This window comes from Oreochromis niloticus, linkage group LG14 (assembly GCF_001858045.2).
Source record: "Oreochromis niloticus isolate F11D_XX linkage group LG14, O_niloticus_UMD_NMBU, whole genome shotgun sequence".
NCBI lineage: Eukaryota > Metazoa > Chordata > Actinopteri > Cichliformes > Cichlidae > Oreochromis > Oreochromis niloticus.
This window is the reverse complement of record NC_031979.2, coordinates 18,777,879-18,795,821: the sequence shown is the minus strand read 5'-3', so window position 1 is coordinate 18,795,821 and position 17,943 is coordinate 18,777,879. Positions and strand designations below refer to the sequence as shown.

Sequence of the window (17,943 nt, the reverse complement as noted above, 5' to 3'; positions counted from 1 at the left end):
GTATTCTGTCATCTGTAGTGGAATACGTTTTACAAGTAACCTTCCCAACACTGACTTTAAGTGCTTATTTCTTAAATCCTGCTTCACGGACAGTGTTAGATATATGTCAGTTTTTGAGAGCAGGGCTCATTGGTGTAGATTAGCCTTTAGAGTGTAGTGTTTCACATCCCTTTTAAATTAGACAGAACTAAACCTTTATCTTGAGCATTTTTGCATCATCACTTCAAACCCTGCTCATTCCCACAATCATTCTTTTTATCTGACAACTAGCTTTTTATTCATTTTCATTTCTGTTATGTTTATTTATACCTGTGGTGCTTTCTGGTGTTTCTCTCCTGCTGATTTTTGCTCTGCCTCTTTCTTTTTCCATTATGTGTGTCTGTAGTGATATGCGTTGCAAATTGCTTCAGATGGGACTGTAATAACACTGCTCTCTTAGTTTTTAAATCTCACAACTAATCCATTTCTGCTTGTGTGACCTTTGGTAAATTCTGCTTTGTGATGTCACATCCTTGATATTTACAATGTGAATGCTGTAAATATTGTTTTTCTTTTGTTTTCCATTTTGCTGTAAATGCATTATGTTCACTGGCTTTGGAGTACTTTGATCACGTCTTGTTCTTTCCGACTGAAGAGCACAGGCTTAATCGGAGGACACAAGGGACCACGAGGGGCTGTCATCACAGGGAGCGTCAATATGACCTGTGAAGATTTGTTTTTGTTTTTGGGGGGGTTTTCTTCTCAGAAATTGTGGATTTTTTCCCCCAGTGTGCATTGCTAATTACCGCTTTCTTCAGATCTCTCCAGTATAAGTGAAGTCTAAACACTCCAAAGCAATGCTGCTAGTGTGTTTGAATCTCTTGCTTTTTTTTTGTTTTGCACAGAGTAGAAATCCCTGTTTTTTTCTGCTACAATATCTGGCCTAAACACACTGAAAAATACCCTGTCTGGGAGCAGCTGATTGATTCCCTAATGCTAAGGAGAGATCATTCTGTCAAGCAAAACAAAGAAACTCAGTGTGTTTGTGTCTTACTTTGCAAAAACATACAAATTTGTAACTGATGGAGAAATTCACAGTGTTTTTCTGGTAGTTTTTACAATTGCTTGTAGAAAAAAAGCTGTAGTGTAATTATCTCAAAATGATGCTGTGTGCAATTAGGTGTTGTTTTTAAGCGCTGACATTTCTGCTGATATGAAGAAATTTACCAGATTTTGTTGATCTGACATCCAGTATAATAGGTTGTTTTGGGGAAATAGATTTAAATCGGTTAAGGATATTTAGTTGGCACTTTTATTTAACTTTATCGTCCTATGACATTTATACTTTTTAGATACTTTTTAGACCTTTTGTTTGCCAAAGAGGCACTTATGAATGACTTGAGTTAGTCACTGCATGGCTTCTAATTATATCTGGCACATGTAACACTGATGGGTCACACAGGGGTGCTAAATTCCATTCCAGTTGTCATAGAAGAATCAAGGTAAACCCTGTACAGATGGCCAGTTGATCATAGGGCACAAAATATTATTGCTTGTTAAATGTTATTGCTGCTGTAGGCAAATGCTACTAAAGCATCCAGTGCCACTGCACTCCCATCCCCTGACAGATCTGACCAAAGCACCAAAGTGTGTTCTTCTTCTTAAACAGTAAAACACTTTGGCAAATGAGGCTATGGGGACACTGCAGGACTGCTTTGTGGACACAGGCTAAAGTGCACCACATCGAGAAGACGTTCACAGTTTGACTAAAGGACAGAGCATGAAGGAATATATCAAATTTTGTGAACACACCATTTTACCAGCCACAACTACTTTGTGAACAATAACCAATGGATTACTGTTGACCTGAAAGAAATGCTTAATTGAAAGCCCTCAGGTCTGGGGACAGGGACGAACTAAGGAGAGAGGAGCATGACCTAAGGGTGAAACTGAGAAAAGGAAGGTGGTGGCTAGATTCTTACAAAACAGCATGAAGGATGTGTTGATTGTAATGAAGAAAATCATTGGTTTTAAAGTAGCAGGCAGTCAGTGGGTAGCCTGGAGAGAGCAAATGAACTAAACAGTTTGAACAGGTTCAGCTCACAGCCATCTGTGGCTTCCTTCACCATGCACCCTGACGTCTACACGCCTTCACTACCTTCACTGATTTGGCGCTTCTCCCCTTCTTCCTGTCAAATGAACTCTGTGGATCAGCCCCATAACAATATCTGATAAACATCTGAACTCTTGACTGTGATTTCTGACCGGATGTGGAAACAGCTGGAGAAATCAAACCAGAACAAAGCTGCTGTTATTGAGAGAAGACACAGAGAAAGTCAGTAAAATTATCTCTCTCTCATGAGTTACTCACTGTCTGACAGATAGGTTGCAGTATGTGAGACTGGGCAGTGACATGTCTGATTTGGTGGTGTGCAGTACAGGAACTCCACAAGTGACTGTCCCGATTCCTATTCAGCTTCCGAGCCTCCAAATTTCAGTTGTGTCTGTCTGTTCTGGGACACAGAATGTTGATGTTGACTTCTTGGAGGAATACAAGTGGCTTTGCATTATTATCAACAACAGACTAAACTGGAAAACCAGCACAGAGGCTATACGAGCAGGAATTTTCTTTCCGGAGGAAGATGAGATCCTTCAACTTGCACAGCAAAATGCTGGAGATTGTCTGTCAGTCAGTTGTGGCAAGTGCAGTGTACTTTGCTGCGGTCTGCTGGTGGAGCAGCATCAGATACCAAAAGACTGAATAAACTGATGAGAAAGGCCTGGCCTGTGAGTGGTTGTAAACTGCACAGTGTTAAACTTATGGTGGAGAGCAGACTTTTGAGCAAACCATCAAGAATTTTTCCGACCAGGTGTTCTGAAATAAGACCAACAAAACAAAGAAAATAAAAATCGAAATCAACTAGAATCACCTCTGATCTTTTTTACTTAGCAAAAACTGATTTTTTTGTGTTAAGTTTGTGTTTGTCCCTAAATTTCTCCATTTACTGTTTCAACTGGTTCCGACCAGTATCTTAACAAACCATTAGCAGAGCATTTTTATTGTATTTCAAATTATTGCCAGCGATTATAATGGCCCAATCTAAGTGACAGCAAATACACACAGCTTGCATTTGTTTCTGTGGTGTTATTAGTTCTCTACAGACAAACAAGCATGGCTGTAAGTAAGGGTGGGTGACTCATCACCAGCATCCCCACTGAATTCCACATAAAACAAAAAACATATATCCATAATTGAATCGCCTGAAACCCCCATAGTCTGGATGAGTGAGAAAACCAAGTGAGGTATGTCTAAATGTTCAAAGTGTAACAGTTATTACACTGAAGATACATTCTGAATACATAGGATCTGGATGAGTGGGTTAAGAACATGAAGGATGCATGCATTCAAATTCACAGTGGTTACCATTTTCAGGGAAAATAAACACATTAAAGATGCATTACAATAAAATGGAAAGAACCCCTTTTCACATATGGGATTCATTCAGTCACTTTTACAATAGTGTTTCTCACAGCTTGAGCAGTCTTCAGACAAAGCCTATTGTCAGGACCATTTTCAAAATTTAGGCCTCTTCTCCATTGTCACTAGGTAAAGGATGCCAATGTGCAGTTGGGGTGTTTATGGGCTGCATGGTGATGCTGAGAAAGTACCCTGTGGCACACAGGCTCGGCAAGGGATGTCTCTTTTGAATTGCGAATATGTAAAATGCACCAACAGTGGTTGTTTTAATCTTATTGCAAACTGGAAAAAAAGAGCTAGTGAGATATTAGGGCGATTATATGCTTGTTTGTGGCTATCCATTAATATGAATGGACACATTCAGATTTGTTAAGTGTTGAAAGTGGTATGTAGATCAAGACAGATACATTATTGTCACGATTTTTAAGGGAAAGTGACCATGGTGTCCATTCAAGCAATGGCAGTGGTGAGAGGTAAGCAACATTACTATAACTGTTAAACCTGTGATGAAAATTTGGTAGGAAGTGAGAAATATTTAAAAGAACCAACGATTATGGCACAAAATGTGGGAAAAGCAATTTTTTGCCCCAGGAATTGTAGAAACTACATTTAAACTTTAGGCTTCTAATCAAGATCTGTATCATCCAATTTCAGCTGATATCACATCATTTGAAGGAAGGAGACATAAAATCAATCTGGATAGGAAAAAAAAAAGATACATTTGATACAGTTTAAAAAAAAAAAATACTTCAATCATCTTGAAATAAAATAATAATAATAACAATGTCAGAGTTTAGATTCTGTCCACCAGAGAGTACACATGAGATAAATTAAGGCAACAAGTATATGGAAACTGAAGTCCCAGCAAGGGAATGAAAATTTCCTTTTGCTGTAACTCATAGTCAGCATACAAATACATGATTCAGACTAACACATTACAATTGTTAAAGGCAAACTTTGTGTAGCTTCAGCCAATTTAAATCACTGTTCTTTTGTTTCATATTCTCAAACATGAACTGATAGAGAATTGTTTTTTTCCTTTTTTCTTGCTTTTTGTAGACTTGTTTTTGAAGTATGATGATTGCTGTGTTTTGATTTGGGTTCTAACTCTTTGTTAAACAGAATAGAATTAATATATTGAATGACAAGCAGCTAGAGCATAGTGGGCCGTAGAGTGACAGAGTAAGAATTGTAACATCACATTTTGCACATTACTGAAGAGCTTCATGTGATGCATTCATCTTGGTTTGTAGTTGAAGTAACGGAGCGAGTTAAGTGTGAAGAGAAAATTAAATATAAGGCTCGATGACAGAAAAATGTGAATAACGTGTTGCATGAAGGAAATGTGAGGGAGGTTCAGTAGAATCTTACTGTGGTAAATAAACGCTCTGTCAGCTGCTCATGATGAGGAGTTGAGAAACCATACTTAGCAAACAGGTACATCTTAGGCCTCTGAATGTTCTTATGTATATCAGATATAACAACATCATCCTGTTGTCTAGCAACCACCTATCAGTGGGCTAAAATAACTCACCTTTAGCATTTGTGCACCTATAACACCTTATAAAAGCATTGTGTTGTTTAATTGGATGACATCAAATTTATATATCTTTAAAAAATGCATTATGTTCTAATCTATATCACATATTACAATGTCATTATGCAGCCTTATAAAAGCATCATATCATTTTTATTTTAATTACACCATCATATTGCCTGGCAACCGCCTAACAATGGTCTAAAATGGCATTTAAATACTAGAGCAGGACATGGGCATGCACTAATTATCAATTAATGGAAGGAAATACATTGCATGCCACAGAAAGAGTCAAATAAAAAAGCATGGCACAAAAGTAGATATCTATAAGTAAGCAAGTTACTATTTCTGTTCTGTGTACATTAAAAAAGGATATGATCGTAGTATGCTTTCTATTTTTAATGCATAAGATTCACTTTTTGGACTCTAACAGTGTTTCTAAATAGAAACACTGGATATTTTAAATATTCAGATGCTATAGTACACTGCCACGCCTTGTTAATAATGTTTTTTTTAGAGTTTTCGAAGCTTCAAGGGAGAAGCCGGCTAGAGAAGTAGCAGACAGACCTCCTGCTGAACAGCATTTCCATGGCACAGATATACCTGTTAGTCAAACTGGTACGACTAACATACCGCTGCCTACTGATACACAGATATAAAATCATGAGTTATTTTTGCTGTGAGAGTGTGAGAGTAGAACTCTTGTTTTGGTAAACTGTGACATGTAGAAGTGCATCCTTGATGACTTTGCTGACAGTTTGAGAACCACATTTTTTTTTTTTCATATAAGCCAAACTGTAAAGAAGAGAACCTTTTCGGACAATATGACTTTGCTTGGAGATTGCCTTACCTAGGAGCTGTTGGCTGCCACACAGTCTGGTAAACTATGACTACGATTACATGTACTTGTACTGAAATGCAACAAGATGACTACTGCCAACTTTGAATCAAATCATAGTGTTTAGATTTACTCTTCCACTGTTGGCATTAAAGTCCTGCAGTTGGCTGGCTGATTTTTCAAGCTAACAAAGACTTCACCTTAGATTCACCTCAGTTTGCCACTTTATGACATTGTCCTTTTTATGTATATCTACTTCTTCATCATATCTACTTTAAATGATTGCTCTTTCCTTTCTGTCTTCCAGTTACCCTGTTGCCAGTGGAGGATAATGGAACGGCTGTGGTTCTCTTTGCTGTTGCTGGCTGCAGCATGCAGGGGACAGCCGTGTCCGAAACGCTGCATGTGCCAGAGCCTTTCTCCATCTCTCGCTATCCTCTGCTCCAAGACAGGCTTGCTGTTTGTTCCTGCTGCCATCGATCGACGCACTGTGGAGCTACGGCTTCAGGAGAACTTCATTACAGGTAACTGCGTAGCAGTCTGTCCTGCATTTCATTATTTTAATACGCCTCTGAAATTCGACTAGATTTCCAGTCTTTTGCAGCGAGTTTGCTTGGTTTGGCTGTATACATGAAAATGAACTAAAAGGCTGTCTGATAATTGGCAGCATATTTGTCTTATTTCAAAACACTTGGTTGTAACTGAAGAGTTTGTTAACAGTGAGTACAAATGTTGGCTTCAGTCACGAAGCTTTTCTGTTGTCTCTGCCTGACAATGACTAATTTTTTTCTCATGAGCCCGAGTATTTCTTTTTAACTTTAATACTTTTTTTGTTATTTATGGTTCAGCATAGTTAAGCTCATTCATGATTCATCTGCTTATATCAAAGAGTTCTCTTTGTGACTTTGAAACATACTTATTTTATAAGAACTGAAGTGCTGCTTTATCTTGTTATTTTAATCTGGATTCCCGTTAGCGCTCTATTCCTAGGTTCTCCAAAACAAAAGGCACACAAGCTATAAAAAAAGATCTAACAGTACCCTGAATGATCATTTAAATTTTAATTAATTTAAGTTTTGCATTACCCTGTTTGAGGGAACCACATTCAGTCTTCCTCTTATGTGTTGGTTTTACTTATTGTCTTAAACTGTTTTTTCTATGTTTTGTCAGTTTGTCTATTTATCTTTCTTTGAATTTGATCACCATATATTTGCTTTCAGTTTGACTTTTTTCTTGTATGAATTGTGACTTTTATCGGGCTGTATATTCTCCTGCATTCTCCGATCACCTTTCTTCTTTTCCCCTTCCTAGCCTCTGTTAGGCTTGTTGTTAATTTCATTAACATTCACATATGGAGTTTATTTTTATGAACAGTTTAATAGCATAAATGGACCAACAACTGGTTGAACAGATAAATGAACTGAATCAATAGTTTTTATGGCTGAGGAGTCATATTTTCTGAAAAGTTGGCTGATGTCTGGAGGGACCTGACTTGCCCAGACCCACATAGCAAGCAGGTCTGGCCTGGATCTGGTATCAAGCCGGCAATACTCGTTGACTTCTGGCAAGACCTATGTCATCCAGATATGGGCCAGGCCTGGCATAGATGGCACTGTCTATGTGATGGCATGCCACATCTGGCCCAATTGTGGTTTGGGTCATGTGGCCCAGGCTCATAGAAAACAGGTCTGGCCTCGATCTGGCATCAAGCTGACACTTCTGACTGACTGGTGTCGTGGCAGGGTGTATATCAACCAGATGTGCGCCAGGTCTGGCAATGACGCCACTGTTTATGTTCCTATTTTCCTATTTTAGTTAGAAGACCCAAATGCCATGTTGAAATACTATACTGCTATGGTAACGTTTCAAATGCAGATTTGACAGGTTTGTGAGTGTACATTTTATCCAAAACCTAGTGACGATTTATTTTATGAATGTAATTAGGAAGCACTCAGTCTAGAGAAAGTGTGTGATTGGGTGAATGTGGCATGTTGTATAGAGTACTTTGCGTAATCCAAGAGAGTAGAAAAGCGCTATATAAGAATCAGTCAATTCACTGCGAACAGAGTTTTGACATGTTACTTTTGCACTATTATGTTCCGGCACATGTTGTTATTACATGGCTTGATTAAGCTACACATTAGGCTGACATCTGGGCCAGCACAGGGCCAGCATTGTGTCTGCAACTGGCCCGTGGCTGCACACAACTTACACATGGCCCATATACCGCGAGGAATGATGGCCCTTTGGTGGCCCAGATCAGGTTTGCCAGAGGTAATCCACACATGGGCCAGCACAGGACCACCAGTGTGTCTGCAGCTGGCCTTGTGCTGGCCCATGTGTGGGCCACCTCTGGCAAACCTGATCTGGGCCACCAAAGGGCCGTCATTCTTTGCGGTATGTGGGCCATGTGTAAGCACATTGTGTGGGCCAGATTGGGGCCATACCAATTTTGCTATGTGGGGAATGTCCTCCTTACCACGTAGGAACTCTATTGCCCAGCGTCATGGGGATCCCACTTTTCAGCCCTCCACTCAACATCTTTACAGTTCATGAGCCAGCTGATGACTTCTCTGTGTACAGTATATAATGATTCTTAATTTACTTTGTTGATGAGGTCTTTTTATGTGTTTATTACGCTTGCTTCCAGCTGTCAGAAGAAAGGACTTTGCCAACATGACCAGCTTGTTGCATCTAACCCTGTCCAGAAACACCATCAGCCAGATTCTTCCTTCTGCTTTTAGTGACCTGCGACGCCTGAGAGCACTCCACCTAGACTCTAATAGAATAACTGTGATCAAGGTAATGGGTGGCTGGATGGATGACATTGAATGAAAAAGAGAGATCCCTGATTTATTATAATCCACTCACATGTCGTTATCATTTCGTACTCACACCCACTCACTGCCTTTTCTTTTTCTTTTTCAACAACCAGGATGACCATTTTAAAGGTCTGACCAACCTTCGGCATCTGATCCTGGCCAATAACCAGCTTCACTCTATATCTCCCCATGCCTTTGATGACTTTCTGTCCACACTGGAGGACCTGGACCTTAGTTACAATAACCTTGCCCAGGTGCCCTGGGACACAATTGGACGCCTAACCAATGTCAACACCCTGAATATGGATCATAACCTCATAGAAAATGTTCCCCAGGGAGTATTCACCAACCTGCACAAACTGGCAAGGTAAGGACATAGAAAAGGGCAAATGGTGTGTTTTTGGTGATGAGGTACAAATGCAGCATTGAATTGGTATATTGTTGCCTCTCCCTATTCGTTTCATAAATACCCCCCTTCTTCTCTTGTCCGTCCCTTCCCTTCTTTCTGTATGCCCTCCTGTAACAGGTTAGACATGACGTCGAACAAGCTAAAGAAAATTCCCCCAGACCCATTATTTCTGAGAATCCCAGTTTATGCCAAGTCCAAAGGCTCCCCCCTCTCCTCTCTTGTGTTGAGTTTTGGAGGTAACCCTCTTCACTGTAACTGTGAACTTCTGTGGTTGAGGAGACTAACCAGAGAAGATGATCTGGAAACGTGTGCCTCTCCCCCAGACCTTAGTGCCAAGTATTTCTGGACAATACCGGAAGAGGTGATACTTTTTGCAATTTTTAATAATTTCATGCAGTAATCGAAAAAAATGGCAAAGTTTGGCACTAGGCTTTTTTGTTCTATAACAAAAATAATAATAATATATCACTTTGACATTGGAAGTGTGACCTTATCTTTTTTTCGTGGTAGGAGTTTATTTGTGACCCACCAGTTCTAACACGAAAGTCACCTCATACTGTGGCTATGGAAGGTCAGCCTGCCAGTCTGAAGTGCAAAGCAAATGGTGACCCTGAGCCTGAAGTCCACTGGATCAGCCCTGAAGGGAGACTCATATCCAATGGATCTAGGTATTAACATCAACATATGGTCTAGTTTAATCCAGTATACTAAATTTCTTCCCTGTACATTGTAAATTCATTGAAAAATTAAAGTTGTGGTATTAATCTATGGAATATGATTTGTCCACTGAGTTTGCCACTATACATCTGGCAAACCCACTGGCATATGCAACAGAGTTTTTACAATATTTTGCTCTTCCAGTTTTGTGCTATGTCAGAAAGTCAGATATATTAGGGGGGTGTAGGCACTTGACATGTGTGGGCCAATCTGAAATGGTTCAGGACGATAGTTGTTAAGGCCATAATCTCCTCACCTATAACGTATTTCTCAAATTTTCATCAGGTAACCCACTTGGCACAGATATGAGTGCCTAGTTATGGTTTTGCATTGAAAAAAAAACATGTCTTATAAAATCACTGACAGTGTTTTGAGTGTTGTAACTCTTTTCTTTCAAAAGTCATTTTTGATTTAGCAGTTATAATTTGCATTACTCAAATTACAAAGGAAAATACATAAGTAGCATTTTTCTTGTCAAGTGCCACCTTTGGTTATGCCAAAACACACAGTTAGAAACATAGCATTAGCATAGCAGTCATTCTAAATATTGTCAAAGTACCATAGATATTGGTGGAAGTTATTGCTAGTATCAGATACTCCTTATAATAATATCCTATTTATCTAATAAGAATCCAGCAGGCAGCTTACTTTTGGTAACATTCACATCTGACTTCATGTATTGATCAATTGATGGATATCTTAATGATATTTCATTTTCCATTTCATTTTTGTTTCAGAACATTAGTCTTCCCTAATGGAAGCCTAGAGATCAATGTAACATCCCTAAAGGATTCAGGAAACTTCACCTGCATTGCATCAAACACGGCAGGTGAATCCACAGGAAGGGTGGAGCTAGTCGTCACAGCAATGCCCCATCTGGCAAACAGCACAAGCCGCAGTCGAGATCCTTCTTCTGAACCGGCCCCCTCTGACATCCTGACCTCCTCTAAGGTTGCACTACCCAACAACGAGACAAGAGGAGCAGACAGGAGGGTTTCATTGGTGGAGTTGACAGGAAACTCTGCCCTCATTAGATGGAGCAGTCAAACCCCTACATCTGGAGTCAGGATGTTCCAAGTCCAGTACAACAGCTCTGGGGATGACACACTCGTTTACAGGTTTGTCTGTCTGCACTGTCAATTCATTATTTGCCCTGCGTCTTTTAATTTTCTGTCTGATGTTTCTATGGTGTCATAATAGTAAAAGGCATTTATGTGCCTTTATGAGTTTGTAAGTGTGTGTAGGGGTGTCTATGCGTGGGTCTGTGTGTATCTGCAGCTTTGTGTAAGTTAATCAAGAGACATCAGCAAATGCAATGAGGATGAGGGCAGATGATAAATGATAGTGTCATCCAGTCGTAAAAGTCTAATCAGGCGAAATGATAAAGACATCTGTGGTGGAACAGAGCCATTGTTGGGTACGGTGAATACGGGGGAATAAGGGCCAAATGTCACGAATGTCTGTTGAACAAGTTACAACGGTTGTCATTTAGTTTGCTTTATTGCTGTCCTGATGAGTTTGCTGTATGCTTTCTTTGTCAGCATTTACATTATAAATTTATGAACGAGTTAGTACTAAATGTTTTGTGGGGCTTTGTTTGAGGAGGATGGCATTGTCAGCACTATGTCAGATGTGACTCTGATTTGATCTGAGTGTCAAATATAGTTAACGTGTTAATGTGGAAAAGGGAGGGACATTACGTTAAGAAATGACTGAATCAAGAAGATACATGCTCTGATAGTTTATTTAGAACAAACTGTCATGTCAATAGAAATTGTAGAAGAATCAAATATTCTTTCAAAGATGGATGGATGGAGTTGATTTTGTGGTCAAACATATTAATCACACTACAGTAGCCATGTTAGACTCTTATGCGTCTATGAGACCTCAAAATTAAATGAGTAAATCATGATTATGTTCATTCCTATGACCGTGGGGCTTTTAAGTGGGATTTGAGTAGGGATGGGTATCGTTTAGGTTTTATCCGATACCGGTGCCAAACTGGTACTTTTGAAACGGTGCCGGTGCTTAAACGGTGCTCAAACCGGTGCTTAAAGAATGGAGAACACAAAATTGGTCCAAAAACCTCTCATGTTCAGCTGTTTTTTTTTGTAAAAAGATAACAATGTTAGCCTTTTCTGCAGCTATAGGGCATATATGGTCTCACTCTTGGCTGGAAGCAGTGCTTAAACAATGGGAAAAACACAAACTTTGTCCAAAAACCTCTCATGTTTAACTGTTTTCCACTTTTTCTTTGGTCATTTTAGCCTTTTTGGCCAGGGTGAAGGGAGTATCTGCCATCAAACAAGAAGACAGCCGCATGTAACTACGACGGTGTTTGCTAGTTCACCTTACATGCATTAATGTAATAATGTGGTTAGCGTACTCAACGTTAATTACACACGAACAACATGAAGCTACTCACGCAGAGGAGAACGGCTGCTGCTGCCATCATCATCCGTCATCATTTCTGCTACGCTGACAGGGCTAGGGGCCAGGACTCTCCTCTTCGGGTTTTTGGGGGATGTTGCTAACTCCAGGTCCGATAACAGGCACCACACCCGCAGTAGATGTGCACGGTGTGAGGTCTTGCAGCAAGCTATCAAACACGGCGCATTTCTCAGCTTTAAAAAAAAAACGCTATGCGTCGCCAGGTGTTTCATCAGATTTGAGGTGTTACCTCCTTTGACAGTATCACAGTATCAGCTTAAAGCACTTGTTGCAGGCTGCTGAGTTTGCATCTTTTGCTGTGAAGTACAGCCAGACCTTTACCGCTTCGCCTTGGGCATTTTTAATCTGTAGCTCTGCTCTAAAAGAACGTACGTACCTGGGCCCGCCTACTATCCTCGGAAACGTAAAATGATTGGCTAGAATTGGCTCAGGAAAAAAAAAGCACCGAAATAAAGCACCGAAATGTGCGCTGCTTTTCGGTCTGGTTACTACCGTTTATGTCAGATGGCACCGGACACCGGTACCCATCCCTAGATTTGGGCAAATCTAGGCTTCCGAGATCTTGGAAGACTAAAATTACTCACCTCAAAAAAACTCTCAGAATTGATTTATACTGTGACAGGCTATGTGACCTGTGTTGTTGCTGCAACTCTGAGAGTTAGTGCTCTTTGTGCATTTATCCAATCGCATTATGAGCAGATGTTAGATGGACTTTAATACTGTTATGGCTGCTTTCCAGCCCCTAAACATAGTATATAATTGGAATTAGACAAGTGATACTAAAGACCATCATCAGCTTAAATTCAGACAGATGACCTAACCACATGACTTACGGAACAACGACCATAGACACCAGAAGCGGCCTCACATAGATGTAGACCTGCACAAATACGTGTGTTTTTGACACATTTACATCACCAGTGTGACTTTTTCCCTCTGAAAAAACAAAATAAATTGCGAAATACATTTTTAAGGAATAAAATGCAAATAAAAAAAAAAGACTGATATAGCAAATTTGATACAATTTAAAACTCATACATGCAATGCTATCTTAAATTTGTTTTACTATTTTTTATTTCATCGGGAGGTTCACTAAACAGCCTATTTTCAAAACATTTGAGCTTTCTGATGATTATTTCATGGTACAGGCTTTAAAGGGTTAAGGAAGTCAGGGAAAATCTCATCCAGGGGCCTGTCCACAGGGGAGTTTTTTTTAAACACCTCAGGCACAGTGATTGGCCAGACATTACTTCCTGTACTAAGTGCATGTTAGTGAGGTTCAGGAGGCCTTTGAAGTATTCATTTCACCACCTGACAGTATCCTCAGTTGAGGTCAGCAGCACTCAGATTTGCATGTGGTTTGGCTACAAGTGCTTCGTTTAAAACCAGATGGATTTTCTTTGGAACAACTTTCTTTCTCTTTCTCTCTAACCGTCTCTGTCTCTCAGCCTCTTAATTCTTTTGGTTCTTTGGCATAAAAGACAAAAATTAAGACAGACTTGGGAACAATAAAACCTTGACCTTAATAAATAATCCCTGCTGATTCGAATAAGCATATGAAGACATTCGCCACTTTGAATTAGATACATATAAACTGACAATTTGCTTACATTAAACATCTGATTTGCATCATTCAGGGAGCAGATCTTCTAATTTCTTAAAAATGCTTGTTCCTTGATAAATACTTGCGATTTTGTATACCATATTGTAAAGTGCTGCCTATGCATTTAATGCCATGTTGAAAAAATATCAGCGGGATGAAAAAAAGTTGGTGTATAAACCACACCATCATTTTTTTGACTGTTTAAAGCCTTGGGTTTATTTTGGGATGCATTGTTGTTGGTGGTTCGTATTCCGCTTGTGAGTTTTATTGATAAGGGGTTTCTTTGATACCTTTGATACAGGATGTTTCTTTGGAATTCAGTGAGGGAGATTTCTCTCCTCAGTCCTTCCCACCTACTCTACTGCTTCATCGGCATTCAAGGAAAGCGCATAGTTACCTACTACGAATCACTTCCTGGGGTTCCAGTTAAATTTGTTTCTAAGTTGTTCTTTTTTAAGTGCTCTTAGAATCTGTCACATTACTGTGTAAAAACCAAAACACTGGTGTTATTATTGCCTAACTCTGACTCTCTGAAAGCCTGGGTAAGCCCTACTTATTTTCAGTTCTGAGGGGTTTTTTACATATAAGGAGTTGTCGTGGCAACAGGTCTGAAAAATCTGCCAGTTGTTCGATGCAATGTTGTGAGTGACAGGTGGCTTTAATAATATCTGACATGCGTATTTTGGACTGTTTATTTATTTTGTCTTTATGTGAGCCACAAATTGAATAGTAAAATATTTCACTCTGTCTTCTGTGATTGAAGAAGTAAATCAACAATGTTTTTACCGCTCTACAAAATTGTCTAAAATCCAATTTAGCCTTTTTAGTCTTGATCAACAGTTATAATTCGGTCTCAGGGGAAATAAGTCTTGAAAGAACCTTTGACAGAATTGAATCCATTCGTGCTGACAGGAGAAAGAAAGTTCCTCGTCATTCGTGAAATTGCAACACTTGTGAGATGGAAATGGGGTTTTCAGAAATGCCCTTGTAATGTTGTTGTTTTTTAAGACCGGTCGGAGCAGGCACGCTCCGTTTTGCGTAACTATTTCTAAATCCCTGTAGAACTGCAACCACATAAGCTAGCGCAATAATTTTTTTTGCATATGAAACCGGAAGAGTTGTACTTACATCTTAAACCATCAGTTTGTCCTAGGTCACGGTTTCCTTCCACATATAGCTTTGCAAAAACTGCATAAAAAGCACTTGCAGCAACAAAAACAATATTTCAGAAACACGCTTTGCCGATCTGATCAGCTGTTCATAAAACTTCCTACGTTGGAATAGACGTCAGCGCGAACTATCACGTCTGCCATTACCTGTCCGAAACTGGAAAATTTAGTTTTTACCTTCAGGGCCTTCTAAGCCCATACTGGTGTTTTTAAAAGTCATGTTTGACTTTATGCTTTTCTGAATAGTTTCTGGGATGCTTAGAACTCAAATGCACTGCTGGAAATAGTTTATTTTGATGCACATGCTGTTTTTTTGCAAGTTTGCATTATAATATTTATTTTCGTTTTTTCCCGCAGTACATAAAAATTGGTGTATTTCAAAAATGAAACTATGAAGATACTGAAAATATATTTCCTGTGGTTGGAAACTATTTTGCGCAACTTTTTTGTATTTACAGTTTTGAGGGATAAACTTCTTAAATTACTCTAACTAGAAATATTTGGAAAAAAAAAACAAGAACTTTTTTTGTAGTTTATTGCACTTTTTTGCAATTTATGTGGTTACTATGGATTTATTGCATACATATTGTTAAAATTTGGGCTATAACAGTTGTATTGATGTATAGCAACTTGAAATGCCCCCAAAAATGGCACTACAGCATGTAAAAATATGAAGATAAGCTCTGGCAGACTCGGTTCTATGGTAGGTCTTAATACAAGATAAGATGCGTGGTTATGGAAAATATTTTGCTTACACTATCTATTTAACTATCTATTAGTTATATATATTTAACATATGAGGAGCATAGTAATAACATTCATTGATTTATAAACGTCATACCAAAATATTTCCTTGTTTCTTCAGAAGAAACAGTTACTTTGTAATTTTATAATGTATTTTTAAAATATATCCTATTGCAGCTACTTCCAATGTGTTAGTACGTATTCATGAGTAAGTATTAATCTTTACATACAATAAAGATGTTCATTCATTAAAAAAATTATCATATGTCTTTATGCTATATAACATTATTGTTATACCGCTTTATTAGGTAAACACGTTCAACTGTTTGTTAAAATATCATTCAGTCACAGGGTAATGACTGCATAGACTGTATTTAAGCATGTAGACATGGTCAAGAAGACCTGCTGAAGTTCAAACTAAGCATCAGAATGAAGAAGAAAAGTGATTTAAGTGACTTTGAATGTGGCATGATAGTTGTTGGTGTCAGAAAGGCAGGTCTGAGTGTTTCTGAAACTGCTGATCTACTGGGATTTTCCACTACCATTTCTAGGATTTACAGAGAATGGTTAGAAAAAGAGAAAATATCCAGTAAGCAGCAGGTCTCTAGTCAGAGTGAATGGCCAGACTTTGAGCTTTTCTTTGAGCTTCTTTCTTTGAGCTGATGGGAAGGCAAGACTAACTCAAATAACCACTTGTTACTTGTTAAGCACAATGAACAGCGGAAGATTGGAAATATGTTGTCTGTTCTGATTAGTCTCAAATCACATGTGACATTTGAATGGTAGGGTCAAAATTTGGCGTAAACAACATGAAAGCATAGATTCATCCTACGCTGTACCAACAGGTCAGACGGTGGAATAATAGTGGGGGATATGCACACTTTGGGCCACTTATTACCACGCATCATTCAAACACCACAGCCTGAGTATTGTTGATGACCATGTTCATCCCTTCATGGCCACAGTGTATCCAGCTGCTGGGTAACATATAATGACACAAAGTTCAGATCATCTCAAACTTAGTTCCCTGTACTAAAAACCCTTCCACAATTACCACATCTAAATCCAGTAGCGCTCCCCCAGAATGGCAGGAGATTCACAGATGAATTTGCAACAACTGTGTGATGCTGTCATGTCAACATGGACCAAAGCCTTCTTGAATCTTTGGGACAAAGAATTAAGGTGGTTTGAAAAATGGGGTCCAACCCAGTATTAGCAAGATGCAACTAATGAAGTAGTCGCTGAGTGTATGCCTAAAATTATACCCATTGCAGTAGTTTTGTTTTTTTCTGTTTTGCTTGTTAAAAGAAAATTTATTTTAACCCAGAGTAGACCGCACCTCTCGCTCTGTGGTAGCTGGGATAGGCTCCAGCCACCCCGCAACCCTGATAAGGATAATCAGAAGTGAATGGATGGATTGATGGAAAATCTTTTATAAGATCACGGCTAAAAATCCAAGTCTGATGTTACCATATGGCATTGTGAAATTAACATCCATTAGAATGCATCAACGCTGCACTAGTTTAGCTTTGAGCTGAAGAAAAAAAAAAGAAACAACCCACTGTGTCCATATGTGAACAGCTTCTCTCTGTCTTTCTATGGTCGATATCCATTAGGAGGGATAAGGCACAATGCCATGCAGAGAGAGGAGGTAAGGCAGCAGTCTGGAGGAGATGATACAAAGTGCTGAGGACCATCAAGAACACAGAATGTTTGGAAAGAAAAAAAAAATGTGTTCTACAAAATAGAAACCATAGCTAAGCATATCCATTTAACTCTCTGCTGCCCAAACAAATATTGTTTTTGTCAGACAGTATTCATTTCAAATTTGTTGAATCTTAGTTGTTGATTTGTAGTGAAAAAAGAAAGATCAGTGAATGTTCTCTCAAACTAATGAGAGGCTAAAACGAATGCTTTGTCACACAACCACTAAGGGGTTTCTAAGTGGACGTTTTGAGACGATAAAAAAAAAAGAGTGACACAGATTTGCTGTTAGGATCATGCATTATTAGAATTTTGTATCATTTTCACATACGTGTTTAGCACAAACAGAACTTCAATTCATGGTTACGCCAAATCAGCAAGAGGATTTGTGCTCGGCGTCCTTTTTAAGTCTTATTAGGGCATCTCCATTTCGAACATATGCCATGTTATCAGAACATTTCAAGTCCAAGTCCAGGCTGTAAATGGTATAGA

The 17,943-nt window shown here is 39.0% G+C and overlaps 1 protein-coding gene across 3 annotated transcripts in view; it reads left to right on the top strand.

The window, feature by feature from the left end:
* zgc:172282 (leucine-rich repeat and fibronectin type III domain-containing protein 1-like protein) overlaps nucleotides 1-17,943 on the top strand; it is a 169,045-nt gene that overhangs the window by 88,726 nt on the left and 62,376 nt on the right. For all 3 annotated transcript variants that reach the window (XM_019345405.2, XM_003441630.5, XM_019345407.2), the window contains exons 3-8: nucleotides 6,140-6,356; nucleotides 8,483-8,634; nucleotides 8,768-9,021; nucleotides 9,181-9,424; nucleotides 9,574-9,731; nucleotides 10,518-10,898. In XM_019345405.2, coding sequence (XP_019200950.1) covers nucleotides 6,164-6,356; nucleotides 8,483-8,634; nucleotides 8,768-9,021; nucleotides 9,181-9,424; nucleotides 9,574-9,731; nucleotides 10,518-10,898 — 1,382 coding nt within the window. In that variant the 5' untranslated portion in view covers nucleotides 6,140-6,163. The remainder of the gene's footprint in view (nucleotides 1-6,139; nucleotides 6,357-8,482; nucleotides 8,635-8,767; nucleotides 9,022-9,180; nucleotides 9,425-9,573; nucleotides 9,732-10,517; nucleotides 10,899-17,943) is intronic.